This window comes from Schistocerca serialis, chromosome 2, assembly GCF_023864345.2.
Source record: "Schistocerca serialis cubense isolate TAMUIC-IGC-003099 chromosome 2, iqSchSeri2.2, whole genome shotgun sequence".
In the NCBI taxonomy this organism is placed as follows: Eukaryota; Metazoa; Arthropoda; class Insecta; order Orthoptera; family Acrididae; genus Schistocerca; species Schistocerca serialis.
Window position 1 is genome coordinate 1,162,634,213 of NC_064639.1, and position 18,705 is coordinate 1,162,652,917.

At 44.5% G+C, this 18,705-nt stretch overlaps 1 protein-coding gene across 2 annotated transcripts in view; it reads right to left on the reverse strand.

Moving 5' to 3' along the window:
• Positions 1-18,705, reverse strand: part of LOC126458628 (cytochrome P450 9e2-like) — a 161,040-nt gene that overhangs the window by 28,838 nt on the left and 113,497 nt on the right. For both annotated transcript variants that reach the window (XM_050095797.1, XM_050095796.1), the window contains 3 exons: positions 12,956-13,093; positions 10,314-10,522; positions 10,028-10,220 (listed from right to left, as the gene is read on the reverse strand). In XM_050095797.1, coding sequence (XP_049951754.1) covers positions 10,028-10,220; positions 10,314-10,522; positions 12,956-13,093 — 540 coding nt within the window. The remainder of the gene's footprint in view (positions 1-10,027; positions 10,221-10,313; positions 10,523-12,955; positions 13,094-18,705) is intronic.

Sequence of the window (18,705 nt, forward strand, 5' to 3'; positions counted from 1 at the left end):
CCATCAGGTCCAGCGGCCTTTCCTCTTTTGAGCGATTTTAATTGTTTTTCTATCACTCTCTCATCTATATCCATATCTACCATTTTGTCATCTGTGCTACAATCTAGAGAAGGAACTACAGTGCAGTCTTCCACTGTGAAACAGCTTTGGAAAAAGACATTTAGCATTTCGGCCTTTGGTCTGTCATCCTCTGTTTCAGTACCATTTTGGTCACAGAGTGTCTGGACATTTTGTTTTGATCCACCTATCGCTCTGACATAAGACCAAACTTTCTTAGGATTTTCTACCAAGTCAGTACATAGAACTTTAGTGTCGAATTCATTGAACGCCTCTCGCATAGCCCTCCTCACGCTACATTTCGCTTCGCGTAATTTCTGTTTGTCTGCAAGGCTTTGGCTATGTTTATGTTTGCTGTGAAGTTCCCTTTGCTTCCGCAGCAGTTTTCTAACTCAGTTATTGTACCACGGTGGCTCTTTTCCATCTGTTACGATCTTGCTTGGCACATACTCATCTAATGCATATTGTACGATTGTTTTGAACTTTGTCCAGTGATCCTCAACACTGTCTGTACTTGAGATAAAACTTTTGTGTTGAGCCGTCAAGTACTCTGAAATCTGCTTTTGTCACTTTTGCTAAACAGAAAAATCTTCCTACCTTTTTTAATATTTCTATTTACGGCTGAAATCATCGATGCAGTAACAGCTTTATGATCGCTAATTCCCTGTTCTGCGTTAACTGTTTCAAATAGTTCGGGTCTGTTTGTCAGCAGAAGGTTTAATATGTTATCGCCACAAGTCGGTTCTCTGTTTAACTGCTCAAGGTAGTTTTCAGATAATGCACTTAAAAAATTTCACTGGATTGTTTGTTCCTGCCACCCGTTATTAACGTTTGAGTCTCCCAGTCTACATCCGGCAAATTAAAATCTCACCCAGAACTATAACATGTTCGGGAAATCTACTCGAAATATTTTCCAAACTTTCCTTCAGATGGTCTGCCACAACAGCTGCTGAGCCAGGGGGCCTATAGAGACACCCAATTACCATGTTTGAGCCTGCTTTAACCATGATCTTCACCCAAATTATTTCACATTTCGGATCTCCATCAATTTCCTTCGATACTATTGCACGTTTTATCGCTATAAACACGCCTCCCCCTTCACTGTCCAGCCTGCGTCTGCGGTATACATTCCAATCTGAGTTTAGAATTTCATTATTGTTTACATCTGGTTTCAGCCAACTTTCTGTCCCTAGCACTATGTGGGCATTGTGACCGTTTATTAATGAGAGCAGTTCTGGGACCTTTCTATTGACTCTCCTCCAGTCTACTATTACCACATTAATATTGTTATTCCCTGTTGTGTTTTGCCTACTGCTACCTTGTCGCGTCTCAGGAGGCGTCTTGTCGGGCCTAGGGAGGGAATTCTCTAACCTAAAAAACCCACATGTGCACTCCACACGCACTCCGCTACCCTTGTAGCCGCTTCCTGCGTTTAGTGCACGCTTGACATATTCAGGGGGACCCTACATTTCTCCACCCGATAGCGGAGGTCGAGAAATTTGCACCCCAAATCTCCGCAGAATCGTCTGAGCCTCTGGTTTAAGCTTTCCACTCGGCTCCAAACTAGAGGACCGCAATCGGCTCTGGGAACGATACTACAAATACTTAGCTCAGATTCCACCCCACGAGCGAGGCTTTCCGCCTTCACCAACTCCGTCAACATCGTGTATGAACTGAGGATGACCTCTGAAGCCAGACGGCAGGAGTCATTGGTGCCGACATGAGCAACAATTTGCAGTCGGGTGCACCCAGTGCTCTCTATCGCCGCCGGCAGGGCCTCCTCCACATCTCGGATGAGACCCCCCGGCAAGCAGATAGAGTGAACACTGGCCTTCTTCCCCGACCTTTCCGCTATTTCCCTAAGGGGATCCATCACCCGCCTAACGTTGGAGCTCCCAATAACAAATAAACCCCTCCCCCGTGTGCCTGCTCGGACCTTGCTGAAGGAGCAGCCACATGTCCACTCAAAGGCAGAGCGGGCGATGCCACACGGCCAGCCTCCACATTGACCCTCCGCCTCGTGCGCCGCGAACGCCGCTGAACCCGCCACTCCCCTTGGGGAGAGGGTGGCCCAACCGCGCCCGGTACCCGCGAAGATGTCTCGACAGCAGGGACAGTGGGTGAAGCATGTAACACCTGGGGTGTACCATGCGACGCACCAGACTCACCTCCAACTGTGTAACGCTACGCTCTGTTAACAGCCAACTGCCCAAAACTGCAGTAGCAGATTCCAATAATGCAAACCAGCCACAGACTGCACACAGCACAGTCAGTGATTTTCATAAAGGGCGCTACATGGCGTTACCAACATAAAAACCTAAACAGCCTACTTACTCTCTCTCTGGACTGTATTGAAAACAAACACTAGCACTACTGGCACTATGGTTGACTAAAGGGACTCTCTCTGACTGTATTCAAAACAATCACGAAACCTGTGAAACACTATTACTAGTACTCGAAAATTAAAGCTTCCTAAAAGCAAAAACACGTGGAAGAAGAAGTGACAAGTAAGAAAAATACAGTTAATACTTAAATTAACGTAGCTTGCTGCACAGCAGATGTGAAGCAGACGGCATTTACGACGACACTTCTATCTGTTCCAATTTTATACTCTCCTGTGTCTCTCCCCAACTCGATGGAAAACACTTGGTTATTCGTGCCACACTTACGGAGCGCAACAAGTGAACAGTCCGCAGAGTTATTAATAGGACTGTTTTGTAAATGAAGTAGATTCCTTCTAATCTGCAACCATTTTCTGTAACCATGGTTGATCCAATATAATTATTCACTACAGTCCCTTGCCCCTGCTTCTGCCAGTAATATTTTTCAAAATTAATCTACTTTATTTGTAACTCATCAATCCTAAAGCTGAAGATATTACGTTTACCCGTTTCGTAAATTGCGCAACTTAACCTTTCTCAATGTTTAGAGGCAGTTGACAGTCGTAGACAATTCTGCCTAATAACGTGTCCTGCTGTGACTAAATACTGGTCCACTTTTTCTGGCAATTCCTCGGCGTAAATAACCAGGACGGTTTCTCATCAAAATCGTTAATACGAGGGCTACTCGGAATGAAATCTGCAGTGGGCTCTACTAAATACTTGAATTTTTAAAGCAAATTTATTAGAAAAATCTTAAAATAATGTATTTGTATTACGCCTATATAATCGAAATTCAGAATTGAACATTTATTTTAGCTCTTAATCAGGGAACACGTTTCGGCTGCATAAAAGCCCATAGCAGCATTTCGAAGTTCCTTGTCAGGTTGAAAGGTCTGGTAGCCAAGTAACTCTTTGGTTGCTATGAGGAGGTACAAATCTCTTGTTGCCAAGTCTGGGCTGAAGGCAGATGTTTAGATGGGTCCCATTCGGACTGAAGCAAAACACCCCTGCTCCCCTGCGCTTGAGAGGCAGAGTGTGGCAGAGAGGAGAATTTGAACCCAAAGAGCTTTCCGACAAATCTGCGTAACGTTGTCCGACAGCTGAGGTATCGAAAAATCGTTTCTTCCTTGCCAGAATGAGATTTTCACTCTGCAGCGGAGTGGGCGCTGATATGAAACTTCCTGGCAGATTAAAACTGTGTGCCCGACCGAGACTCGAACTCGGGACCTTTGCCTTTCGCGGGCAAGTGCTCTACCAACTGAGCTACCGAAGCACGACTCACGCCCGGTACTCACAGCTTTACTTCTGCCAGTATCTCGTCTCCTACCTTCCAAGCTTTACAGAAGTTCTCCTGCGAACCTTGCAGAACTAGCACTCCTGAAAGAAAGGATATAGCGGGGACATGGCTTAGCCACAGCCTGGGGGATGTTTCCAGAATGAGATTTTCACTCTGCAGCGGAGTGTGCGCTGATATGAAACTTCCTGGCAGATTAAAACTGTGTGCCCGACCGAGACTCGAACTCGGGACCTTTGCCTTTCGCGGGCAAGTGCTCTACCAACTGAGCTACCGAAGCACGACTCACGCCCGGTACTCACAGCTTTACTTCTGCCAGTATCTCGTCTCCTACCTTCCAAACTTTACAGAAGTTCTCCTGCGAACCTTGCAGAACTAGCACTCCTGAAAGAGAGGATATAGCGGGGACATGGCTTAGCCACAGCCTCGGGAATGTTTCCAGAATGAGATTTTCACTCTGCAGCGGAGTGTGCGCTGATATGAAACTTCCTGGCAGATTAAAACTGTGTGCCCGACCGAGACTCGAACTTGGGAGCTTTGCCTTTCGCGGGCAAGTGCTCTACCAATTGAGCTACCGAAGCACGACTCACGCCCGGTACTCACAGCTTTACTTCTCCCAGTATCTCGTCTCCTACCTTCCAAACTTTACAGAAGTTCTCCTGCGAACCTTGCAGAACTAGCACCCCTGAAAGAAAGGATATAGCGGGGACATGGCTTAGTTCGCTTAGAAATCGCAGGGTGCTTAATTCAGTGAACGGGGCGGCCATTGGAGAAGTTTGTTGTCTACTCTCGCAGCACGTCCAGTCCAGCATTGGCGCAGAGCACTGTTAACAAGCTCTCGTACATTACTGTGAAAATGGGGCCGAGCACCGTCTAGTTGCAAAATGTATTCATCATAACTGATGTTCAGCTGAGATAACAACCAAGAAATATGTCTCGAAATGAGTTACACATCATCGTGTTCTGTGCACTTTCTCGTGCCAAACTGCACAGAAACCGTTCCACTTTTGGAAAGTCACGCTGATACTGTGTCAGGATAAGAGATTTCTCGCTTACCAGGATACGAACATTGTGTGCGTTTAGCTTGCCACTTATATAGCAGGCTCCTTCATCTCAGAAGATTACTCTTTCTAGAGAACTGCGGCTCTTCATAAGAGTCCCGTCTTTTCACTTTGTCTGCTGGTGTAAGGGCCTGTACGAATCCCACTTGTACGGCTTAAACCAACAGCCTTTACGCTACGTCTTCCACGCCATGATCATTTAGTTTAACAATTTACTGCTTGGTTTCGTCAGTGACTTGTGAGGATTTCGGTGAGACGCCTCGAGTACTCTGTCAACGTTTGCGTGAGACACACCACGAGGTCGACAAGGACTCCCCGTCAAAAATTCTTCTGGTTTGCGCGAACTGTGTGTACCACCTACTTATGTTATTCTTGCGTGATCTTCCCTAAACCGTGCACGAAACTCACGCTGCACTGTAAGCACATATCTGGACAACTCAAAACTGAACTCACGTGAAGCCGTAGTGGGACGCCATCTTAGAAATAGACGCTACTCCTGCGCAGTAATCATGACAAGCGAACAGTGGGTAACGCATAAAAAACTGGGACAGTTGCCGCCTCTTGTGCTGTACTGTTTCCCCATGTAAAGCAATACGTACATTTATTGCTAATTTTTAAATCTGCACCATTCACTTATAAACACCTGGTACACTGAGGTGACAAGGACCTCCTTTTGTCCAGCAGAGTGTAGCAAATCGACGTGGCACTCGACGCAAAAAGTCGCGAAAGTCTCCAGCAGAAATACTGGGCCATGCTGCCTTTATAGAAGGTCATAATTGAGAGCGTGTTGCCAGTGCAGAATTTTGTGCACGAACTGTCATCTTGATTACGTCCCATAAACGTTCGATGGGCTGATGTCGGGCGATCTGGGCGACCAAATAATTCGCTCGAACTGTCCAGAAAGTTTTTCATATCAACAGCAGACAACCGTTTCCCGACGACATGGCACACTGTCATCCATAAGAGTTCCATTGTTGTTTGGGAACAAGTGGTTACAAGCAGCCGGACAAAACCATTTGCACCCAATGATAGGTTTTGGGCCAGAGCAGAGCTCCACGTAAATACCGCCCACACCATTTTGGAACCACCACCAGCTTGCTCTGTACCTTGTTGACAACTTGCGTCCATGGCTTCGTGGGGGTCTACTCCACACTCCGACCCTACCATCGGCTCTTACCAACTGAAATTGAGTCTCATCTGACAAGGCCACGGTTTTCCAGTCGTCTGGAGTCCAACCGATATGGTTACCAGGTCAGGAGAGCGCTGCAGGCGATATCCTACTGTTAGCAAAGGCTCTCGTGTCGGTCACCTTCCGCCACAGCCCAACTGACGCCAAATTTTCGTCGCACTGTCCTAACGGATATGTTCGTCCCACGTTCCACATTGATTTCTGCGGTTATTTCACGCAGTCTTGGGTGTCCGTTAGCACTGAAAACCCTACGCTCTCAGTCGTTGAGTAGTGGCCGTCGGCCACTGCATTGTCCGTGGTAAGAGGTAATGCTTGAAATGTCGTATTGTCGGCACAATCTTGACATTGTGGATCTCGAAATATTGAATTCCCTAACGATTTGCCAAATGTTATGACCCATGCGTCTAGCTCTATCTACCATTCCGCTTTCCAAGTCTCTTAATTCGCGTTGTGCGGCCATAATCACGTCGGACACCTTTTCACACGAACCGCTTGAATACAAATGACAGCTCACCCCATGCTGTGTCCTCTTATACCTCGTGTACACGATATTACCGCCACCTGCATATCTGCATCTCGCCATTCCATGGCTTTTGTCACCTCATTGAGTACTGAAAACGGTTCTGGCAGGCCAACGATGTGTTCACGGCTAAACTCGTTCTACTGGTTATTCACTGATGAATATACCTTTTTACTGTATCGTGTAACGACGGAAGGAAGCAGATTCCTTATCCCCTGCAAGACACGGTAAATAGGAAATCTTCTGTCAGCAACATTACAAGACACGAAACTCTACTGCAAATACGATAGAAAGTGCAAATAGCTTGTCCAAAGGGAACGTTAGTTCATCACCCTCGTTGTCTATGAAGTAATTCCACATGTGCGGCAACATCTCCCAGAGAGATGAACTTTCCCCGCCATTTCGCACCACCCAGTTATCTCCTCACCTCCCGCCTTACCGCATGCTTCCTCTTCAACTTGCTGATGTAATGGCAGTTGACATTGTTAAAGTGATGCGTGTGCCTTTGCATATATCAACTTGTTGATATGTGAGGAGCTATCAAGTGAAACCGAGAGAGACGGAAAACAACTAAGTAAACAATAAATGATTTGAAAAGTATTCACCATAACTGTTAATATATTTTTCCCACTATGAGACAAGACGCTTAATGCCCTTATGGAAAAATGTTTACAGTTGCCTGTGGAACTACGATTCTATTCAGGCGTGCACATTTTCGCCCGAAGCAAACTGACAGGCACGAACGTCTTTTTTACGGGCTCCAAAAATATGGAAATCACGAGGGGAAGAGGTCAGGACTCCGTGGAGGATGTGTACGGGCTTCCCAGAGCAACTTCTGCAGCATACTGCAAACAGCCTTGGCAACATTTCGGCGGAATCTCTCTCCTTTTCATTTCCCTGACCCTTTTAATTCTGTCTCATACTCATGTAGAGCTCTCAGAGGTGGGTCGTCAATCTCCTGACTGGTTTCATGCTACCCACCACTAATTCCTCTCCTGTGCCTTCCTATTCCCCTCAGAGCAGCAATTGCAGTTCATGTCCTGAGTTATTTGCTGGATGTAACCCAGTCTCTGTCTTCCTCTACAGTTTTCACCCTCCACATCTCCCTCCAGTACCATCATGTCTTCATAGATTCTCATCATCCCGACCCCTCTCCTTGTCAGCGTTTTTCACACACTCCCTTCCTCGCCGATTCTACAGCCAATATTCTCATTCCTTATTCTTATCAGTCCACCTAATTTTCACCATTCGTCTCTAGCACCACATCTCAAATTTTTCGATTCTTTTCCGTTCCGGTTTTCCCATAGTCAGTGTTTCACAGCCATGCAATGCCGTGCTCTAAACATACAGTCTCAGAAATTTCTTCCACATGGTAAGGCCTATGTTTGATGATAATACATTTGTCTTGGCCAGGAACGCCCTTTCTGCAAACGCTACTCTGCTTTTTATGTCCCCCTTGCTCCGTCCATCAGCGTTTATTTAGCTGCCTAGAAGCGAAATTCCTTAATTTCGACTGCTTCGTAATACCCAGTTCTGATTTTATGTTTCTCGCTGCCCTCATTTCTCCAACGTCTCATTACTTTCTGCTTTCTTCAATTTACGCTCAATCTATATTCTATACTCATGGCGTTCAACAGACCCATAATTCTTCTTCGCTTTCACTAAGAATAGGAATATCATCACCGCATCTTACCATTAACTTTCTTTCATCATGAATTTTAATTCCTCTCTTAGACCTTTCTTTCATTTTCGTCTTTGCTTCTTCGATGTATAAATTGAACAGGATGAGCGAAAGCCTGTACCCCTGTCTTACACCCTCTTTAATCGGAGCACTTCGTTCTTGGTCTCCCACTCTTGCTCTTCCGTATTAGTCCTTGTACATATCGCATATCCCCGTCTTTCCCTATAACTTACCTATATTGTTCTCAGAATTTCTAACATCTTGTACCATATTATAGTGTTGAACGCTTTTTCCACCTCGGCAAATTCTATGAAGGTGTCTTGTTTTTTCTTAAGTCGAGCTTCCATTATCAAGTTCAACGTAAGAGGTGTCTTTACCTTTATGAAAGTCAAAATGATCATCATATAACACATCCTCAGTTTTCTTCTCCATTCTTTTGCATACTTTTGTTGTCAGCAGCTTGCATGCTTGAGCTGTTACGCTGACTATGCAATAATTCTCACACTTGTCGGCTCTTGCGGTTTAATATATTCTACACACCAAAGTGAATAGTCATTTTGTGGCCACTTCGCCCAATGATGATAGAAATTCCGATTGAATATTATCCATCCCTTCGGTCTTATTTGATCTCAAATCGCCCAGTGCTCTTTCAAATTATGAGTCTGATACTGAATCCCCTATCTCGTCCATGATGACTCATGTTTCTTCTTCTACGACGTTATCAGAAAAGTCCTCCTTCTCTAAGAGGCCTTTAATGTACTCTTTCCAACTTCCTGACTGGTCTCTTAAATTTTAGGCTATTCTTCATCATTATTAAATAGTGATGTGAGCCTAAATCTGCTTCTCGGTACACCATAAAATCCAGTACCTGATTTCGGAGTCTCTGCCTGCCCCTGATGTGCTCTGAGTGTAATCTTCCCGCATCTACTGGCCTTTTCCAAGTACGCCTCCGCCCCTTGTGATTCTTGAACAGAGTATTTGTTGTCGCTATCTGCGCCTTCACAAGTTTAAAGAAGCAATGTATGGACAATAAGTTGATTGAAGTACATGTACTGTCTGGAGTTTACGTTTGGAGGTAGTATTAGAGCCTAGTTAGAGAGGAAAGATTCCGGACTCTGAGATGGGAGAAGGAGCTGGCGTAGAGATGGTGATGGGGAAATGACTTCACTGCCATTTGAAGCGACAGTTCGAAGCAACAGAGTGCCGAAGATTTAAATTGATCTTCCTAACTGTATCTGCCAGTGTGTTGTCCTAAATTCCCATATACTTTGGAAGCCAGAATTCCACTAGAAAAAAGTCCTGAATGGAGTCTCAAGAGTGCTCTGCAATGGACGGCTTACGTTGTCCTAATGGAATCAGAATAGATGGAAAATATTGCAGCTTGAACGTTTCTCGAGTTTACCATTACGCACAAGATTACATGCAGACATGTTATTACTTAATAAGATACTTGATGCTCAATATCAGAAGAATACTGAAGGAAGTCTATTTGCAATGTTTCCGTCATCACTTATTTTAATGATAGTACGAAGAATTATGGCGCACCTAGTACTGTAATTACCATGGAAAGGGTAGTTAGTTCTAATTATCAGTCGTATCAAATATCAACACAGCGGCCTGAGTTTTTATCGACACTCTAAGAGTAACAAGGCCAGAGATCATTAACACTGGCTGTAACTTGACATTTGTTGACCACAAGAACAACAAATCGTACTATCGTTGGTTCCAAGACAGAGATACAAACTACTGCGAGCATTTTAAATGTGAACTGTAATGTACCAACATTTCATGCCGACACCAACAAAACTATGCCTCAAATAGAACGAATAATGGGCTGCACTTACGTTTTCCTTTGCCTTCGGTGCTTCCGTCCTTGCCCGCCTCTTCTGAGCGCAGTTCGGCACGACGCGCCTGCATGAGCAAATGGATGACGTCGGGGCGAACGATTCCCTGCTTTTCACGGGTCTCGATGGTTTCGATCACCGTGGATTTGAAAAACTCTGTTGCAGTCCGGTCCATGAATGGTATTCCTAGCAGCTACCAAAAACAAAATGTACAACGTGCAGTTAGAGCGCAAAGAAAATGACTAGCATAAGTCGACATAACGCACAACATTATGGGAATATTCACCTGCATGAGTTTCGGAAACAGCGTGTATCCGATGCCGACGATCACTCTGACGGCTGTGAGGTCGCGACCCATCCGGTAGAACAAGTTGTCCGGCTCCGACAGCGAGTCTACTTTGATACCGAACGCTGTCGTTGCGATGACGTCATTGGTGATGCGTGTGAAGAAGTCTTTCATCTCCAGTACGAGCAAGTTCTCATTTCCAGTGGAAACTTCAACAACGACATGAACACCATGCGGAAAACATTATGTAGTACCAGTATTGCCTGTCCTTACATAAGTATCTCGTTGAAAAACAAAGCCGAGCTACGCTTCTATTATTACAATCATACCTGTTTAAGACAGATCCAATTGCGTGTATTACTTACACTTATGTACGCATAATGGCACATAATGCCCTGCTGTTTGCAACAACTTCAGAGTGTCGGCTTAGGAAATCCTGCTGCATCTTTGGATATCCCTGTTGTGTTCTTAACCTCACCAAAGGTGTGTATATTTAAGATCTTAATTCCGTTTCTCACACCGCAGGGTTGTCATAAGCAAATGATTATACATTATGAGATCAAAAGTATCCGGACACCCCAAAAACATACGTTTTTCATATTAGGTGCATTGTGCTGCCACCTACTGCCAGGTACTCCATATCAGCGACCTCATTAGACATCTTGAGAGAGAGAGAGAGAGAGAGAGAGAGAGAGAGAGAGAGAGAGAGCAGAATGGGGCGCTCCACGGAACTCACGGACTTCGAACATGGTCATGTGATTGGGCGCCACTTGAGTCAGACGTCTGCACGCGAGATTTCCACAGTCCTGAACACCCCTAGGTCCACTGTTTCCGATTTGATAGTGAAGTGGAAACGTGAACGGACACGTACAGCACAAAAGTGTACAGGCCGACCTCGTCTGTTGACTGACAGTGACCGCCGACTGTTGAAGAGAGTCCAGATCATCATACAGAAATTCCAAACTGCATCAGGATCCACTGCAAGCACTATGACAGCTTGTCGGCAGGTGATAAAACTTGGATTTTATGGCTCATAAGCCACACATCATGCTGGTAAATGCCAAAAGACGCCTCGCTTGGTGTAAGGAGCGTAACATTGGAAGATTCAACAGTGGAAAAACGTTGTGTGGAGTGGCGAATCACGGTACACAATGTAGCGATCAGATGGCAGGGTGTGGGTACGGCGAATGCCCGGTGAACGTCATCTGACAGCGTGTGTAGTGCCAACAGTAAAATTCGGAGAAGCCTTGTTGTTTTGCGTGGCACTGTCAAAGCACAGGCCTACATTGATATTTTAAGCACCTTCTTACTTCCCACTGTTGAAGAGGAATTCGGGGATGGCGATTGCATCTTTCAGTACCATTGAGCACCTGTTCATAATGCACAACCTGTGGTGGTGTGGTTACACGACAATAACATCCCTGTAATGGACTGGCCTGCACAGAGTCCTGACCTGAATACCATAGAACACCTTTGGGATGTTTTGGAACGTCGTCTTCGTGTCAGTCCTCACCGACCGACATCTATACCTCTCCTCCGTGCAGCACTCCGTGAAGAATGGGCTGCCATTCCCCTAGAAACCTTCCAGCATCTGATTGAACGTATACCCGCGAGAGTGGAAGCTATCACCAAGGCTAATGGTGGGCCAACACCGTACTGAATCCCAGCATTACCGATGGAGGGTGCCACGAACTTGTAAGTCATTTTCAGTCAGGTGTCCGGATACTTTTGATCACATAGTGTAGGGAAGTGGCGTGATACGAAAGATGAACAAGAACCGCCGAGCATGTAATGTTCTATCAGATACAGTAGCTTTAAAAGATTTTATTCGTCACCCACACCTGCTCTCCTGTAAATGCCGTATCACAGTCGCGTGTCGTGACAAGTATGACGGTTGTCCAGAAAGTAGGCTCCGAACGGTCGCGAATTGGAAACCACGGTGAAAATGAGAAACGTTTTATTTGCGACAGTTAGCTATATCTTCCAGCTTTTTCTGTACATAGTCGCCGCTCCAACAAGACATCAGTCGTAGCATGGAACCAGCTTTCAAATAGCCTCGCCGCAGAAGACAGGTACCTGTGCTTTCCACCAATACTCTGCGCGGTCCGCAACTCGTTGTCTGTGCCAAACTGTTGTCTTTGTAGCCAGTGCTTTATGTGAGCAGAGATGAAAATCAGAGGGAGCCATTGGATACGCTGCAGGAGCCTCTACATTGTCCCTGCAGTCTACGGTCGAGGATTGTCTTGAAGTAGTAAATGAATGACAGTTACGTTACGTGGGGTTGCGTGAAATCAAGCGAAATTTCTTGGTAGGCATCCTTACGTGGCGGGAGATGGTATTTTCTAGCCATCTTGACGTGCTAACTGTGTGCTCAGAAATACTAAGAGCGACATGAAGCGGTTGACGGGCTTTCTAGAGTCACTGCCCACACATCTTCACCGGATTTTTATCGTGGTTTCCATTTCAAGAACAACCGGAACTTACTTTTTGAACATCCCTTGTATTAAGGAAACATAAATCGTTTGTCTGCATACCATGACTAACAACAAATTTTTCTTGGATGATCAGTTTCCTTTGTAAAGCTACTGATTAAAGATATTTTACAGAGATACACTTATTTTGTAAAGCAGGTACGTACATACCATCAAAATCACCTGTTCGTTTCTCTAAGTAAGCAACAACTTGTTGTCCAATGTCTGCTATCAGCATGAACATATTCTTAATTTTCATCGTAGTAAAAGCAGGGCTCAGCGTGGTTCTCATGTCATGCCACTCTTTTCCTAAAAATAGAACAGTTGATCAACGCGCTTTCAGGACTCACATTTGTTCATGAATTGAACTACATAACATTCGAATAGCAGGTATTGCTTAGTGAGGATCATGCTTTCATTAAAAGGTGGATGACAGTAATGATAACATTTGATTGTTGTAAGTGTTTCATCATTAGTTTTATTCAGTTCTAAGACACAATTTTGGTTAATAACAAAATATTTTATTTACCAGTCAGATTTAATTTTGTATTTCACGTTCATCGCATTAGTAAATCTCATACATACGTCTGAAAAAAATATTGAACGTGGAGGTTCCTTCCAGTGAGTACACATCGAATGTCAATGCCATATCTACATCCGCTAAAAGAATTACCGGAAATAGATTAAACATGTGTTAGGCAAACGACCGTTTAATGGCAGCAATAAGAAAAAGCTAATGACAACGCATTTCAAAGAGAGTATAAAATATGATTTCCTAAATGTTTGCCATAGTTGTTTATATTGCCCAGCTATGGAGAAATAGATCAGTACGAGTTGAAACACTCAGCTGGAAGAACAAAATTCGTATTTTGAGCTCGGTGAGGCTGTTGCATGCATAAGACAGCCACAGTGGGTGAGGTGAATCAGTCGTCAACCATTTCCTGTTGTGAGTTGTGTGAGTTGCTTGATGTATTTAGTGTTGAGGTGAGTTTCATTAAATAGTTACTGTGAAACATTACCCGCAAACGATTTCGTTGATCACTACCCATTGTCTACTTCCCCTAATCCTTACAAAGGCAGACATCCATAATTATTAAGTATATCGATGTGTAGCTTTCGTCAAGTTATAGTGGACAATGTGGCGGATTTCCCGACATTCGCAAATAAAAACAGCACCGAAAACCTCTGTCCGTCGTCAAGAGGAGATGTTCTACAAACGGTCTGACCTATTGCATCAAATTTAAGAAAGCATCAAACTCAGGTATGGTTCTCGCGTTCACCTGGGCACTTGAAGCTCATCAGTCTGTCTTGTGCTGTTGTAGCAGCGTCGCGGTTGTGTGCTGAAGTGTGTCCAGATGGTGCCAAGCGCTCAAGATCTCTCTTTACAAAGGTTGTAAGGAAAAATTCTCGTAATTGTAAGTGTGGAGATTAAAATACGCAAAGGAGAAAAGGAAGAACAACTGATTAGAGAAATGATACTAACATTTTAGCAGCAGTAACACTCAATACAAATGTCGCTAAGAGGCGTTAGGAAGCCCGAGGGGCTCCCTCAGACGAGTGTTACGCGGGCGCTACATTCGGTCGCATTTCGTACTTATCACATTTCAGTGCTTCTACCACTTCACTTCAGGTACTTCGAAAACTGGTTACAGTTCTCCGAATATTATCTACGAAAAGAGCAAAATGAAGTCCCATATTAATGTAAAATTTTGTGTATGGAAGAAGCATCGTTTACAAACCATGGGCAAGTCAATCTTCGCAACATGCGTTAATGGTCAGTTCAAAATCTGCGCTGACTCAAAACAGTGGACAGAACGACGCTCTTGGTCTGTCAATGTTTGCTGTGTGTTTTCCAAGACTTGCATCATTAGCCTCTGTTTTATGGACAGGAATCTAAATAATTACAAGCGTCTCGAGTTTTTGAGATATGCTGGTGACGCAATTACTGCAAGAAATGCCACTCGGCAAAGGCAATCGGTGCGGTATATACGTAACGGATGTCCTTCCCTTTCCCCAACTGAGCTGACAAACCCTCTTAATAGAGTCGATGGAGAGCATTGGAAGAGTAGTTCAGGAAGCGCAAAACGATCTGCACGCCCACCAAACTTTTAACGCTTCTATACTTTTATCTGTGGCGAAAATTAAAACAAGAAGATTAAAAGGAAACATCGCCGACTACCGAAGGCAGGAAATGCCTCATAACACGCGTCTGTGCTGCCGTTACCTCCAGGTGACATTCAACGTGCAGTATTGCTTCTCTGTAATCACTTGATGATGCATATCAATGCTCAAGATCACAGTTGTGAACACTTCATATGACAGTCATGATAATCAACGCTCCAACCGTGCCTGAGTTACATGCTTGCTTACATTTGGTATATAACAGGGCACACGTCTGTAAAACGTCTTCTCCTGACGGGGGGGACAGTAGTTTGTGACGCTGTTATGTTGATGCTATACTGAGGGAAAACAATATGGCAACACCAGTAAGGAGTAGTGCGATAGAAACGAAAGTTGGTAGGGGTCTCACTACATCTTGCAGGCCCTCAGAAACCAAAATGGTGGTGTGGTGTGGTGGCCCTCAACTACGTACCCCCCGACTCAGAGTTGGAATATTAAAAGTTTTGGCTGGTTTCGTTGTCCAGGGGCTGGGATACGTAGTTGTCGCGTTACAAGGTAAATACTGCTGGGTCTACAGTATACAACATGAATGTACACATGAATCGAATGGTCGAAGGTTCCTATCACGCAATAATTGCGAATTTTGAATGTTACATAGAAATTTATAAATGAAAGATTGCAAATAAATAAATTCTGCAGGTACTATTTTAATGACTTTAAATGATAGGTACCATAGCAGAAGTACGTATAAGAATGCCTTTTATTACTGCAAAACACTTATTGGTGTCGATGATCCAGCAATTACATAAAATATAAGTTGAATAACAGGGAAACAATAGATTCCTACTTCACTAAATTAGTTATGAACAACATAGCTCGATACATATTCACTTCTAAACGCATACTATGACTTCACTGCAGAAGCCACGGAAATCACGCAAGAGCACAAGTCGGCACTCCGAAATACCGGGTGATCAAAAAGTCAGTATAAATTTGAAAACTGAATAAATCGCGGAATAATGTAGATAGAGAGGTAAAAATTGACACACATGCTTGGAATGACATGAGGTTTTATTAGAACCAAAAAAATACAAACGATCAAGAAATGTCCGACAGATGGCGCTTCATCTGATTAGAATAGCAATAATTAGCATAACAAAGTAAGACAAAGCAAAGATGATGTTCTTTACAGGAAATGCTCAATATGTCCACTATCATTATTCAACACTGGCTGTAGTCGAGGAATAATGTTGTGAACAGCACTGTAAAGCATGTCCGGGGTTACGGTGAGGCATTGGCGTCGGATGTTGTCTTTCAGCATCCCTAGAGATGTCGGTCGATCACGATACACTTAAGACTTCAGGTAACCCCAAAACCAGTAATTGCACGGACTGAGGTCTGGGGACCTGGGAGGAAAAGTATGACGAAAGTTGCGGCTGAGCACACGATCATCACCAAACGACGCGCGCAAGAGATCTTTCACCCGTCCAGCAATATGGTTTTTTTTTTGGTTCTAATACAACCCCATGTCATTCCAAGCATGTGTGTCAATTTTTACCTATCTATCTACATTATTCCATGGTTTATTAAGTTATCAAATTTATACTGACTCTTTGATCACCCGGTATTTCCCTCCGCGCGACCAAGCACAAAGTGTTCCGCTCTCAAAGTTTTTCCTGCGGCTCTCGTTCATAGCGCCATACTGTCCAGAACTCCCTCGTGTCCGCTTTGTAACAGTCGCTGTGATTGGCTAGAGCGCTCCCGCCCTGTCTTCAAGCCAATGCACACTCACAAACATAATGAAACACATTCGAAATATTGAAATTATAATAACTTGAAATTAAATAAATATTCCTACAGCTGGACCATAAACACGCTCAAACACACATTATTAAATACATAAACAAATTTAATAATAATATCTCAGTGGAATAGAACAGAAGTAAGCCAGTAACCTAATGTCTCTGTTCATTCTAAAACACAGTAAAAAATTGACCCGTTTCTTCATGAATAGTATATATATCGGATATAAACAAAGACACAGATGAATAAGTATATTTATAAGCATGCTGCTACCGTTTTTTTGTGCAACTGTGGAGTACTTATGACCTGACGAGATTAATAGTAATTGACCACTTTGGCCTCCAATAACTCATGTACTATTCAAGTTACATGCCTGTAATTCATACCAATTTAGGTTTACGTTAATAGCCTTCTAAGGACACGCCAATCGACAAATTTGGATGAACAGTTTAGATTTCGGAAATTCGTTACTGGGTGTTACTCGTGGAATTTACAGTCAGATACTACACTTTAAACTAATAAAGTATTGAAAATCTGATTACACCATCAGAATCGTCGAGCACATAATGGTAATGTACATGTTTCTTTTTGAGGTATCATGATTCCTCTGACTACTACTAATTTCTGTATGGACTGTGAAATGTCTGCCATGATGGTTTCACAAAGCCCACCATCTTTGGCCCTCCCGGCATGCCTCCTTCATCGACACAGCGTCACCGTGGAACTGCCAGCCACGCGGTCCGGCCGTTGTGCGGCATCTCGCGGCTGCTGACGAGCCGCGGCTTGCCGGGTGGCCGCCGACTCTGGACTCTGAATATTTTCAGGGCGCCACAACTGGCCCGTTAACTCGCAACCTGAAAGACGATATCTCTTCCAGTTCCGCACTAGTCGCGTAAGAGTGCCGCTAGTGGCGCCACTGTGAGAATACAAGTCAGGTTTGCTTTAGGTACACGCTGTAACGGTTGTGAGCGCAGCTACCTGGACGTAGTAAGCTGCTGTTAGTCAAGAGAGCCATTATCAGCAAGTTACCGAGTTTGGACGATGTTGTGTGATTATTGGCCTATGACATGCTGGAAGTTCGGTCTGTGGTACTGCAATAAGACTTGGCAGAAATATAACAAATGTACATAACACTGCTGGCAGCGGTGGTCACGAGAATGCACTGTCGCAAGAAGACAGGGCTGCAGACGACTGTGTGGCCCTACAGAGAGTGAAGACGATCGTATTCGGCACACGGCTCTGGTGCATCACACTGCGTCTGCAGCAGCGATTTGTGCCAAGAACGGCTCTCAACAAGGGAAGTGTCCAGGCATGTCAGAGTGAACCAAAGCGATGTTGTTTGGACATTGAGGAAATACAGAGAAAGAAGAACTGTCGATCACATACCTCGCTCAGGCCACCCAAGGACTACTACTGTGGTGAATGACCGCTACCTACATTCAAATGGTTCAAATGGCTCTGAGCACTATGGGACTTAAAAGCTTATGTCATCAGTCCCCTAAAGTTAGAACTACTTAAAACTAACTAACCTAAGGACATCACACACACCAATCATCGGAGACGTGTTTGGAGGCAACCCGGTCAGGCTGAACGCCTTCGACACACTGTCCAGCGAGTGCAGCAAGGTGGAGGTTCCCTCCTGTTTTGAGTGGCATTATGTGGGACCGACGTACGCCGCTGGTGGTCGTGGAAGGCCCCGTAATGGCTGTACGATGCGTGAATGCCATCCTCCGACCGATAGTGCAACCATATTAGCGAGGCATTCGTCTTCATGGACGACAATTCGCCTCCACATCGTGCACATCTTGTCAACGACTTCCTTCAGGATAACGACACCACTCGACTAGAGTGGCCAACATGTTCTCCAGACATGAACCCTATCGAAGATGCGTAGGACAGATTGGAAAGGGCTGTTTATGGACGACGTGACCCACCAACCACTCTGAGCAACCTACGCCGAACCTCCGTTGAGGAACGGGATAATCTGTACCAACATT